Source organism: Indicator indicator, chromosome 30, assembly GCF_027791375.1.
Source record: "Indicator indicator isolate 239-I01 chromosome 30, UM_Iind_1.1, whole genome shotgun sequence".
In the NCBI taxonomy this organism is placed as follows: domain Eukaryota; kingdom Metazoa; phylum Chordata; class Aves; order Piciformes; family Indicatoridae; genus Indicator; species Indicator indicator.
Window position 1 is genome coordinate 4323168 of NC_072039.1, and position 13419 is coordinate 4336586.

Here is a 13419-nt window from a genome sequence, read left to right on the forward strand (position 1 = left end):
CATGGGCTTACACAGGTTCACCCACAAATTGCTGCCTCTTACCAGCCGGAAAGCAGCACATTTCCATGGCCTGAACATGCCTTTCAGCTCTGTCCAGACAGCCTCAGTCCCAGCACCACTCTTGTTTCATTAAGCCCCTCTGATGCACAGCCCTGCACGCCTGCCAGATCGAATTATAAATACTGGGAATTTCAATGAGACTGGAACTATATTTGGAAAGGCTTAGCGTAAGCAGCAGCATGGGAGCTCCCCGTTCCTTTGGTGTTTGTAGGTCATGTCAGATGTGATGTAATCAGAGCAGGAAGGCTTTCACATAGCTTCAGGAGTCTCTTGATGCTGCCAGAAAAATGGAAATGTTGTCCATACGTAGGTCTGTTTCACAGCTGAACCAGTCTGAGGCACAGCCCATATCCAGGACCACAGTGTGGCTAACAAAGCTGCATGAACAGCACAGGAAGGTGCTTCAGTCTAGACAAGGCCTGACATCTAGCAGTGACATCTACCACTGCAGTTCCTTGTTCTTTGTACTGCACACAGCACACACAGAGCTCTGCTGCATCCCAAAGCTGAACAAAGAAAAGGTCCTAGGAAAGAAGCTGGCAGTGGTACTCCTCTTTCATAGACAAGGGAACTGAAGGGACTAGACACAGAACTCAGGGCATTTGGCCATCTTGGCTCATGCTCTCTCCATCAAATCTTGGTCTGCAACTTGCTGCCTGCAGGGAATTAAAACTGATTTGCTGTGACACATTCAAGGCCTACAATGATTTAGGAATTAGCATTAAAGAAACCCAGTCTGGATAACTGGAGGGAGCAGGAGTTTGACTGGCTGGGCCTGGTTGAGCTACCTTCCTATGCAGCTAACAGCTACCTTCCAAGCAGCTAACAGCTTTGTGCTTAAACTAGTTCCACAGATTTGCTAGAGATAAAGGCTCCAGATCTACTCTGGGACAGCAGCTAGTAAATGGGGTCAGGAGCACCCTGCCTCTGTACTTCACTTCTTTCTTTTCCCTACTTGTACAGAGTGAAAGAAGCACACACACACACACACCCTTCCCCAAACAATCTGTTGTGCCAGTGCAGATTTCAGACAGCTTTCCCATACTGACCACATTTTGGTGGAAGCCTAGCTTGCTGCATGCAAGCATGGCTGAGCTGGCAATGGTTTCTGTGGCCCTTTTCACAGAGACGAGGAAAAAAAAAAGAAAAAAAAAAGGCTTATGAGTCAAAAGGGACTAAAAACTCTGTGACTGAGCTGAGAGACCTGGAAATACCACCTCCATTCACACAAGACAGCAAGGGGCATAGGCCAGCCACTGAATTGCCACTCAGACAGCACGTCCCCAAAGGACAGAAAAGTGACTGTGGAGAAGCCTGAGCTAGTAAAAAAGGGAGATAAAAGGGCAAGGAAGAGTTCAGCTGCAGGTTTCATTTGCATTGCAAATAGAGGTGAGTTAGGCAGACAAACCCTGGACAGAGCATTCATATAAAGCATTGCCTAATGCCTGCCGGTCTGGGTGCCCAATGTGCCTACCTTCAGGTAACTTCCTCTCCGAGTGCAGGTACCTGTGAAAGGAGAGAGACAAGAGGGTGAGGTGTTCACATCCTGGATTTACAGCTATAAACACTGCACACCCAACCAACCCTTCTCTCTTCACACACACATTAGCAAAGGCTGATCTCATCAAAAGTTCAGGGGCTGATGCTGGATGCACAGGTCAGGCAGAGCCTCCTTCCTCAGGCAATTCTGCCATTACTTTCCTCATCCTGGCTCTTGGGGCACAGCACAAATCAGGTCCACAAAGCCAGCTTGCTCTCAGACTTTCACGGTGCACTAAGGGAGATTGCCAAAGGCTATTCACCTCGGAGAGCACTGGCTCTTTAAAGCCTTGTGTCTGCTGACTGGGGACATTGCCTCAGCAGCAGCTCCTGTTCAAGGACCAGCTTCTTGCTTTCTAACCTATGCTGTCACTGGAACATCTGAGAAGTTGCTTTGACTTTTTGCTCACTAAGACCTTGATCCCTTCATGACTTCATCCTGGGAATTCTCTGTAGCAAAAATGTGTCCCCTGGAAACAGAATGAGGGGACCAGTGCAGGAGGTGTGAACAGTGATGATCCTCCTCCCCATCAAGAAGTGAAAGCAAATGATCTTGATATGGTGAAGGCACCAGAGGGTATTAGCTTCAATTCCTTTCTAATTCTCTTGTTTTTTTCTGCTCTAGCCTGTGGCTCATGACTTCAGAGCATTTATGCTCACATCACCATTTGTTTTGCCTCCAGATTTGGCCCATCACAGGGATGGGAGGAAGCAAGTTTCCAGCAGATGGCACTCAGAGCTGTCCCACGCCCAGGCTTGTTCTTCCAGAAGAGAAAAAAAAATATTAAATCTAAACAATGGAACATTTGCCAAAAGGAAAGAAAAAAAAAGAAAAGTTGTTTAACCCTGTGTAATATTGAAAGAGATTGTTATCATCATACAGTGCTGTATTTAACGAAGGACAATGTGACAGTTCATGTGTAAATCAACCAGGATAAAACATCCATTATATGCAAACTCTTATGTTTCTCCAGTCACTTTCAAACTGGGATTATCTCTGGCTATTGGTTAAGTTCAAGGAAAAGGATTAGCTACACAGGCATAGACAAAATAGGAAGCAGGGAGTAATGAATACCCAAAGCAATTCAAAGCAAAAGTCAAGCCAGAAATGCAGGTCATGGCAGAACTCAAACAGCAATCAGAAGACAGATGACTGAAATAGATTCTCCTGATGATGGTCTCCTCTTCTCCAGAGCCAAAGATCTGCAAGCAGTACCATTTTCTACTAAGCAATGGCCCTGTCATACTGACTTGGCCACCTTCTACCCCACTACTCAAGCCCTACTGTTCTGACACAGATTGTTACACATTACCTTGTAAATATTACCAGCAAATTTTCCCAGGGTGGGTGGGCTGGGAAGGTCTAAGTATCTCCATTAATGTCTGCTCTGCTCTTCTGCCAGAGGCTTCTTCACTCTCAACTAGAATCTGGCCACCCAAAGAAGTGATTCAGCACTTGGTAAAGCTAGCAGAGTGGGAAGTTCTTGAAACAAGCTTAGAGAGATAAAGCAATAAGTGGTTGTGAAATTTGGCTAACTAACCCAAGTCCTAGGGTCTGCTCTGGGTGTGCTGCCCTACCATAGGGGAATCTGCAAAGCACTGACAGCAAATCAAAGAATATGAAGAGCTGCTCCAAGACTGAACTAATAATAACCATTCCTGGGCACCAGAAACAGAAGCAAGGAGAGATCCAGTTCAGATGGAAACATTCCAGCAGAAGCACAGAGCATCTTCATCAGGGAAGGAGTTTGTGCCTGTATGAAGGTTCAGGGAGATACAGACCCTGTTTTGGTTACTGACAGGTCCTCAAGGCTGCTGCCAGGCAGATCTGAGACTGATCTGGAAGAACAGGCATGAAGAAATGGATTCTTTCCTCATCCTTTTTGTCCTGAGCCAAATGCTTCAGTACTCTGTGAGGCTCAGTGCAGAGCTATGGGAATGGGCTCCACCCAGCTGTAATGCTGCAGAGGAATTGCAGCCCTGCTCATTTGTGTTTCTCAGGCAGGAGATGCCAATGAACTGTGGTTGCAGAGAGAGACAGAAACATAAAACTCTACCTCCTGCACATGTTAGTCAATCTAGCTAATCCTCTCCCAAAATCAGTCTTCTCGCTCCCATCTCCACCCTGCTGGGGCTGTCTCTGTGGGACTCTTCCAAGTAGGGGAGAGGTTGCAGTTCTCTGTTGTTGCCATTTTGGGAATGTTGTTTTATAGATTGGACTTGCTGTGGTTTGGGTGAAATGAAAGAGTTTGGCATAAAATCTCAAGAAGTCAAACACAAACAGGCTCTTTTTCAGGAGCTTTTTCCATGCGTTTGGTTGTTGGTTTTGTTTTGTTTTTCCCAGAAAGTCTTTTTATAAATTCTTTTTAAGCACAAAGTGATCTAAGGTGGCTTGTTCCCACCCACCAAGTGCCAGAGGACAGCTGATTACAGGGCACATCTCACAGCACCCTCTTTATTATGCCTGTGGCAGGTTCAGATCCACATTTGAAGGAAAGTGAGACCCTCTGCAATGGAGAACTTCAAAATGCTGTGAGACACCTGAGGGCATCCACCATTTATTTCTGCAGTGCAAGGACTCAGCTCTTCCCTCAGAGACCTGCTGCTTTTAAAGCTATTGCTGTCCATAGCTATCAGCTACATCTGCTCAGCAGAAAAACTGATATGGTCCAACAACCCTCCTCCTGCAGACTGCTAGGCTGATCTAGCTCCCTAATTCATGGTCTCTATCCAGTCATCCTCAAGGAAAGATGTCAGCAAAGTGAGTGGGATAGCTCCGAAGAGGCACTGACCTCTCCAAGATGGCAACAAGGAACAAGCCAAGATGGAGCTGAAATCTCACTCTTGGGGAACACAGAACTCCTCTGGAGTGGAAGTAGGACTGAGGCCCTGGTGGGTGTGTTACAGCTTTGGTGATGTTCTGTTTGGTGGGAAATTGTTCACTGAAATCAATGACCTCACTCTCTAAACAGCCTCCTGTGCCAAAGGCAAAACCCTTCACTGAACTGTCTGTGCTGGCTGCTGCAGAGCACTGGGGAAATACAATTTTGAAGAGCATGGCAAAGAGTGGATGCCTTAAAGATGAGTTGAGGCTCCATTTAGGATCCTTACCTCTAATCTGCCCAATTAATCTGCTGAAACAGATGTGAAGGAGGAAGAACAACCAGTCTCCTAGGAATCACAGAGACATTAGAAGGATAGACTTGCCAGATGTTGAATGTTTGCTATCTGGAATGCCTCCCCCCTCTCTAAGTGGACTTTCTGGCTCTATTTCCATGCACCCTGAACTACACCATGTAGCAACATGCTGTCTGTGAAACACTGCTCACAAACACTGCCCTCACATGGATTGCAGTGGCAAAAGATGGCTCTGCCTGTCAGAACAAAAGGTGTCAGTTCAGAGATCTTCCAGCTGACAGAGCTGCTCTGGGGCTCTCTGCTTTGGTCCCTGCACTGTCTGGGAGAGGAATGTGCAGTGTCACTGCTCCACTCATGCTCTTACCAGCCTAGTGGCACTGGGGAGGACATTCCTCGGGGCTGTTCCATTGAAAAAAACAAACAAACAAACTTCTTTAGGGGGGAATCCCTGCAATGCTGATGCCCAGTGCTCAACTTTATCCTAAGGTCTCTCAACAGTATCATGGAAGGGCACTGGGATGAATGAACTTAGGCAAATTAAGGAAGGAGAGAGCAGGGGTGAAGCAGTGAGATAAAATCTAGGACAACATACCCAGCTATGGGATATATGCCAAGCAGGGGCCAGAGTCCTCTGCAGGGTAGTCTCAAAGGGTAAACAGACAGGGCCAATTCTGTCTTGACCTTAGAGGAGCAGCCTGGGTGCAATCACAACATTCGTAAGTTCCCCCTGGGACATTTAAGATCAGTAAAGCAGAACACCAGAAGTGAGCTGGACTGTGAAAGGACAAGCTGAGACATAAGACACCAAAACCTGTTATTTTTTAAACACTCTTCTCAATTTTGCAGGGAACCTGGAACTCCAGCAGGGACTAAATAATCCCAAACACATACATCAGTGACACAGGAAATCCTCTTCCAAGATGGAGCAAATAATAACTAGCTTGGAAAAAAGGATTTTCTGGGAGGAGGCAAAGGAAAGACAGATCAGCACCCTGCTGTAAAAACATAAATAAGATGCCACTCATTTGAAGTGTACAGGCTACAGCTGCTGGAAAGGACTGAGAGTGCTATTCTAGACCCACATTTAAGAAGGCACCAGCTAAAAATGGTAGATGGGATACCATTCACTGTCATCAAGCTAATCATCCCCAAACCAGCTACCTCCCTGCTCAATGCATCCTTAAAGACCTACCCTGGGAAATACAATACAAGCAGAACTGTGCTTTGTGGGGATTTAGTGCAGTTGGTGGCTTTTGAAAACTGTGCCCACTGAGGCTGTGGGATTTGGATGAACAATGCACTGTTCATTGTTTCAATACACTTACTTGAGACTGGCATTTAATCAATCCTTCTCTTTCAGGGAGCCTCAGTGCACCCCTTCTGTCCCAGGGCATTCATAAATGGGGCATTCAATAGTCAGGCTGTGACATCTAAGTGCAGCAAGGCATTGGTGGCACTCAAGCTACACCAGAATCAACTCAAGAGAGGTAAAGCACTAAGCTCCCAAATATTACCTCTGCACAGTCTCATTTAGAACCTACCAACGAGTTGGTGAATGTTAAGAAACATCCTGCAGGACTGAGAGGTGTTTTTCCAAATGGAATAGATGATAATAGGCTCAGCTAATGATTCTTTGATGTAGGTTTTTATATGGCATCATTGATATAAGTTTTATGGATGCAGTTGCTATAACAACATAATGCACAGTGGTTAAATATAGCAGCTCCTATTTTCCACTCAGTTTGCTCTGCCCTAAGCAGACAAGGACTATTTTTTTTCTGTTGTAGGTGGGATGAAATGGATTTGATAGCTCTCTGAAGAAAAGAAGTGGTTCAGTCTTTCCTCCCCCTCAACAGAGACCATTCCTCTCCACCCTAAGCAGGCAAGCAAACAACAAAACCAGCAGCCCCCTATTTGCTAGGCTGCTGGGCAAGAGGCCTTGTTTAGAATCAAAATGCACAATGACTCATGCCAAACTGAACCACCTCAATATTAAAAGTAATCTCAGTGCAAACACTGTCATTTCAAAGTGCAGGGGAGAGGTTCTCAGAGATTCCTGTCAGACAGTATTTACCGTGCTCGATACCATAGTGCCTGGTGACTGGCCACATGCTGAGAGGGGAGTGAAGTGACCTTGATGTCACACAAGACCTGCTTTTCCTTGTGGATACAAGTAAAGGATCCAGCCTCTCTTGGCCACGGGAAAGCTTCTGTTCTGGGGGATAAGAGAGAATGATGCTGAGGAAAGAAATAGAACTACAAAGGACTGCCTCCAGTTCTCCCTTCCTTGCTGCAGTAGGATTTTCTTGGGTTTGGGTTGGTTTGGTTTTGTTGGTTTGGTTTTTTTCCATCTGGAAGCCAGAACTGAAATACTCCCAGAGGAGACTGAAATCAAATAGCAATTTGTGTTCCTCTCCCATCCTGTTTTTTCTTATTTTTCCCTTGCAGAAGAACAAACCCACCCTAAAACCTTGGCATTTCACAGTTCCTCCCAGATCTGAAGCCTAGACACATAGCAGCAGCTGGACTCCCTGCAAGCTGTCAGGAAGAAGGTTGCTGCAAGGAGAACAGCACATTTCTTCTGAACAGTTCCTGCTCCTTTGAATATAACCTCTGTTCCAGACACTAGAAAGAAAATGTATGCCCTTAGCAGATAATACTGAGCACCTGCTCAGCTATGGCCATTTCCTGATCTGTTTTGTTCCTTGAAGCTATTCAGTAATTTGCACCTCCTGAAGCAAGTAGCTGTGGGATGGGTCACACAGTCTATTCTACCCCTGCTCTTGCAGAAAGTAATCTCTTAGGTGGTGGGCCCAAGTCTATCTGCTACAGACTGGGAGCATCCAAACCAGCTGAGGATCCCTGCACCAGCCCTCTGCTTCATTCTTTCCACTTACAGCCAGAGTGGAGGCAGAACCCTGCACACCTTGTGTAAAGATGGTTAATAAATACATTGCACATGATACCTGGAGGGGAGTTCATTTGCCTTTTCCTTGCCATGCAGCACTGGGGCCCCAGGGGCAGTGCAAAGCCCTGCTGCAGGGAGGTACGTGAGCAGCCTCAGCCTGTGCTCCCGGCGCTGCCAGCGTGTGAGAACTCGTCAGGGCACAGGGAATCAGGAGGGATGCACTCACGCTCTACTTCCTCCATGACATCAACTGAAAAATAATGAGGGCAAGCAAGCCACTAAAAATAAACTTAACCTTTCAGTGGCCAAGGCATCACGGCTGCCACATGCAGATGACTAGGCCACCATGCTTATTTCTGCTGATTCAGGACTGGAAGAGTGACAAGACACAGACCAACCCTTAGCTAATGAAAGGTGCTCATAGTCTGCTGTCCCTATCAGTATCTATCTCACCAGCCAGGGACAATGTTCTGCTGTAGGCTAAGGACTAATGCAAAGGTTCAAGAGGCTTGCAGATAATTAATACTTCCTAGTAACATACTCTGAGACAAGAACGTTGCTACTGCACATGCAGGGAACCTAAAGGATGAAGGTGGGAAGTGATTTCTACACAGTCACAAAGTGAGACAACAGTAGAGCTGGGATCAAAATTGAGTTTTCCTTTCCTTTCTCATACACAACTCTGCTAGTAGCTTGTTTTCCCTGTATCTCTTCAGGATGTGGGAGCACACCTAACAATCTGCCCTCCATTCCTATTTGCAGGAAGTGCAAATTGAGCAAACAGAAATCCAGGCAGCTGGAAGCTCTCTAGTGCCTCTGTGGCAATGGTGTGAGCATTGGTCACCCCCCTCTGTTCCTCACTCACTGCTCAAATAACTGTGCCCAAAGCGTTTCCCTGCTTAGCCCAAACAAACTCAGTTTGCTTTAACTCCACCCCATTCCCTTCTCTTGGGCTGTTTCAAAGGTTGCTGGGAAAAGCCACGATCCTCTCTAACACTGAATTCCAGCTAGCAGACAGCATCAAAGCCTTTCAGCATCTTCCCAGAGGAGCTCAGTAGGTCACAGTATGGATTTTGGGGCACTGCAGCTTTCTCTAGGCAAATCCCTGTGATGTTGCTAGCAGGGGAGCCAGAGTTATTTGAATTGCACAGATGATTCAGAAAACAAGTGTGGGCGCTAAAAATACAAAAAACACTCACAAAGAGTTCTTCCCATGCCTGGGAAAGGCTGGAGCAGCTCTGAAGGAGACCTCTCTAGGACACTATGAGGTCTGAATGCTGGTGAACAGCAAGTTCTCCATGGAACAACAATGTGCTCTTGTGGCCAGTGGGATCCTGGGATGTATCAAGAAAGGTTTGTCCAGCAGGTCGAGGGAAGTTCTGCCTCTGTTCTGCCCTGGTGAGACCACACCTGAAATCCTGTGTCCAGTTTTGGGCTCCCCAGTTCAAGAGAGACAGAGACCTGCTGGAAAGAATCCAACGCAGAGCCATGAGGATGATTAGGGGACTTGAGCCTCTCCCTTATGAAGAGAGACTGAGAGCCCTGGGGCTGTTTAGTCTGGAGAAGACTGAGAGGGGATCTGATCAATGTCTATCAACAGCTGAGGGGTGGGTGTCAAGTGGAGGGGGCCAGGCTCTTTTCGGTGGTACACAGTGATAAGACAAAGAACAATGGCTTCAAACTTGAACATAGAAGATTTCACCTCAACGTGAGGAGAAACTTCTTTAGAGTGAGGGTGACAGAGCAGTGGAACAGGCTGCCCAGAGGGGTTGTGGAGTCTCCTTCTCTAGAGACTTTCAAAACCCTCCTGGATGTGTTCCTCTGTGGACTATCCTAGGTGATCCTGCTTTGGCAGGGGGGATGATCTCTTCAGGTCCCTTCCAACCTCTGATATGCTGTGAGACTGTGAGATTGTGAATGTGCAGAGGGTTAAAATAAAATACAGTAGCTGTGTTGCCAGCAAAATGTGGGTGATTTTTATACAAGGGATTTTTGTCTTTCAACCTTTCCGCATCTCAGCACAGAGACAGAGGTATTCAGAATGTAAAGAACAACGTGGTGAAGGCACAGATTGACTTAGGAAGACTCGTAAATAGGGATGGCTCCAGTAGAAGAGCGACATCCTTGGGTCAGAGGTAAATTCAAGTACATAGACAGGATGACAACATCCTCTGGAACTTCCCAAAATCCAGCCACCACTAGCTCAGGCATCAGCTAGTCACACACTCACCTCAAACCAGAAGTGAAAAGTGATCTGTGGCATATTTTAGTGAGATGAAGGACAGGAAGTGCAAAGAGGGCCCAGTGAAAGGGACACTGGCAAAGCATCAGCAGACGGAATAATAAAAGATGCTGCAGGTCATTTACAGAGCTGTGAGAGTTTCTCCAAACATATTGTGTCCACAGGCTGGCACTCACTTCTGTCAGTGAAGTTAACAGAGCTTTTGGCTTTAGCTCTTGGTTTTCCTTACACACAAAGACCATGTTCACTCTAAGACCGTAGTGAGGCATTCAGTGAAGCATGCAGGACACTGTACCTTAAAGCAGTGTAAAGAGAAACGTGGTTAGCATGACCACTCACTCCTCCTGCATCAAAGGTGACCACCTGCAATGGAAGCACAGAATAAAAATCATTTTGAAGAAGGAGACTGTGCAGTTACCAGCTTTGACATCTAACACAGCACTGTCCAGCCCACTGTATCTGAAGAGTTGTTTTTGTGTTGCACAATGAAGCTTTGTGTGTGAACTCATGCTACAGAAACACAACTAAACAAACAAGGCACTCTGGAACTAGATGACTACACAGTCCAACAGCCTGAACAACAGAAAGATGACAAATAGCATGTTCCCACTGGCAGGATGCACTTGTTACTTATTACTGGGCCAAAAGGTTACTTTCAGAGTTCAGAGTGATCTGTTGCAAACTTGTCTCTGACCCAAGAGGTCCAGCTCTGCAAATCATCCTCTCCTGCATGTGAGAATACACTAGAATGGCCATGACTACAGGGCAATACTGCAGTTTGTTGCACTGTGAATCAGGACATAGTGCTTTAAGCAGGACCATCATGTACTACAGTGCTGGTTGTCACAGGATAACATGGTGATAAAATAATCTGATATGAGAACAAGCCTTTTAAAGAATCAGCTGACTGCACTTCTTGTACAGCCACAGAATCACAGAATGGTTTAGGTTGGAAAGGACCTCAAAGATCATCCAGTTCCAACCTCCCCTGCTATGCGCAGGGACACGTTCCACCAGACCAAGTTGCTCAAGGCCTCATCCAGCCTGGCCTTTTTCACTGATTGAGAAGATCATATTGTTTATTGCCACTCTGCAAGGGGAAACGCAAGCTTCATAATGTGGAAGTAATGTGTGAACAGCACAAGTCAACATCCAAAGCACAGAATACCCTTTGCTCCCTGCCCTCAGACCCAGAGTGTCAGGGGTGAAGGATCCATCCTAGGGGCTCCCTGCACAGTACTGAGAAGTTGGTACTTAAAAGGCAAAGAGCAACTGGCAGCAGGAAGTACAGAGCTGACAGGGTATGCTGCTGGTAGGCTTTCCAGTGGGTGAAAGTGACAGTCCTCAGACAATCTGAAGTTAGAGTTTTACTCTAGGACAGCTCTCCACAGCTCCCTTCCCTACAACCAGAAAGAAATCCTAACCCCCCTATGTTCAGTCAATGTCTGCTTCCTTGCCAGCCTTTCTTTCCTCAGGGAAGGAAATGCTGCTGCCTTGCTTACTCACCACAGCTCCATTCTCAAAACCTGGTTTATATGCAGGGCCTGAAATACTGGGTTAAAGATCAAGGGAAGATCAAAAGCCACCCTGCCCCGCCTGAAACTTGCTACTCCGCCCTCCAGCAGGAGAGGCCCTCTCAAACACAAGGGATATTGTGTAAAGAGGGAGAGGAAACACAGTGATAAGAAACACTTCAAAACCACCAACTCCAGACAAGCCTGCTTATAAACCCATCCACCCAGTACAAGTCCACAGTTAGACTTTCCACTTTGCCCAGTGGCTGTAATAATGCTGCCACCAAGCAGCAGGCTTATTCATCGCTGGTGGGAAGTGGTGGGACACAAATTGGTTTCTTTCAGGCTCAAAAAGGCATTTTCTGGTCTACCCCTATTTCATAAGGAGAAAAATGATGTCTTTGGCTGCTTCTGCTGTACAGCAGCATTAGGTGAGAGGCTCTGACTGCATGGCCTGGCATGGGGCTAAGTCCTCCCTCAGGGTATCAGCTTTTTGAGTAGCTCATCTGGCAAAGACGTTATTAAATTCTGCACAGCTCAGGGACTGAGGACAGCACCCTGTATTTTACAGATAAGAGAAAACACTCTCTGAAGTCACTCCTACCTCGACTGGCACTTTCCTAAGATGAGAATGTACCCCCCTCACTGCAGGCACAATAAATTCCTATGCAGATGAATAACTGTGAGTCTGCTCAGGGCTGGGCTTAACCCAAAATTTCTCACTAAATGGGGACAGAGAAAGGATTTGCCTCTTCTTCCTGGTGCTTTATTTTCCTGTAACCTATATAAACATAACATTTGTAAGAATACTACTGCCCTGCTGTCCAATATAGTTGAAATTAGCCAATGGACTCTGAAGTCTTTTGACACGCAGAAATACAGCTGCATTACACTTGTTTCCTTAGGAAACCAAGCTCAAAACCCCAGGTGAGCCAAAACACACATTCTTCCTTCTGTGGAGGCTACAAGAAAACAAACTAGAAAAGCAAGATATCTGCACTACTGGTCTGGTCACAGTGGCATTCACTTTATCTGCAACGAGACCACCTCTGAAATATTGGCTCTTCACCTTTAGGGATCCCTCCCAGCACACAGGCTGGCTCTGACACAGTAGTGATGTCCAACCTCTCCAGTGGCTGGCTAGTTCTGTTGTCTAAACAGGGCACTGATTTCACAGCATCACTGCAGTGCTCAAGACCTAGAGCAGGCAGTGATCCCATGGAAATCGATTCCTCTGGCTTCGGGGATTCATTTCATTGATAGCAAATCAGAATCAATGCTGAAGATGCTCTCACACTGGAGCATTTGCTTCTTCCATGTGGTGCAGCTAGCTGGTATGCTTGCTGCTAACACACAACCTGAACTGGGATGGTGATGAAATCAAGCAAATAATCAGGGCAGGATGAGAAAACCTGAACGTCTTGAAACTGTCTGGGTTAAAAACAGGCTTAGCCAGTTCTGGGAGCAAAAGGCTGGGATAGGAAACATATTTGATGTGGAAATTATTGCTCAATGAAATCTTTAGGGCAAGAGGGAGTTCCCTCCCCACACCTGTTCTGAAATGGGAGCTGCTGCCATTGGTGTTGCTGGGTTTTCTTCTGGGTGACCTTGGTATTCAGGAAATAGAGTTTTCACTAGTGGAAGCCAGAGCAACAGCCAAGACAAACAGGTCCAGAAATCCCTTCCAGAGGGGTGAGAGCACAGAGGAAATTACTCCATTAAAAGCAGAAGATAAAAGTCCTGAGAGGTCTGGAGTCCATGCTCCCTCTAGACCTCATGTGCACTGGAGATAAAAACCACTCAGAGCTGTGGGGCTCCCTCACCCTTTCTGGTGTCATCCAGTGCTTCAGACAGAGCACACATCTGCTCAAGTAGCCTGGTGGGGATAAAAAAGCCTTCTTCTTTAAGAAGGGCTGTCCCATAAAATGCCACAGTGAGCAACTCCATTTCTAATGGCCTTCCTCTGAGTATCATTTCACAGGCTGCATTCTGGTCTTGGTCCTGCATCTGCCCTGATC

The 13419-nt window shown here is 46.5% G+C and overlaps 1 protein-coding gene across 1 annotated transcript in view; it reads right to left on the reverse strand.

Annotated features, from left to right (window-relative positions):
- Positions 1-13419, reverse strand: part of PIGL (phosphatidylinositol glycan anchor biosynthesis class L) — a 59011-nt gene that overhangs the window by 5048 nt on the left and 40544 nt on the right. The window contains exons 4-5 of the mRNA XM_054394544.1: positions 10183-10250; positions 1535-1566 (exon numbers count right to left, since the gene is read on the reverse strand). Coding sequence (XP_054250519.1) covers positions 1535-1566; positions 10183-10250 — 100 coding nt within the window. The remainder of the gene's footprint in view (positions 1-1534; positions 1567-10182; positions 10251-13419) is intronic.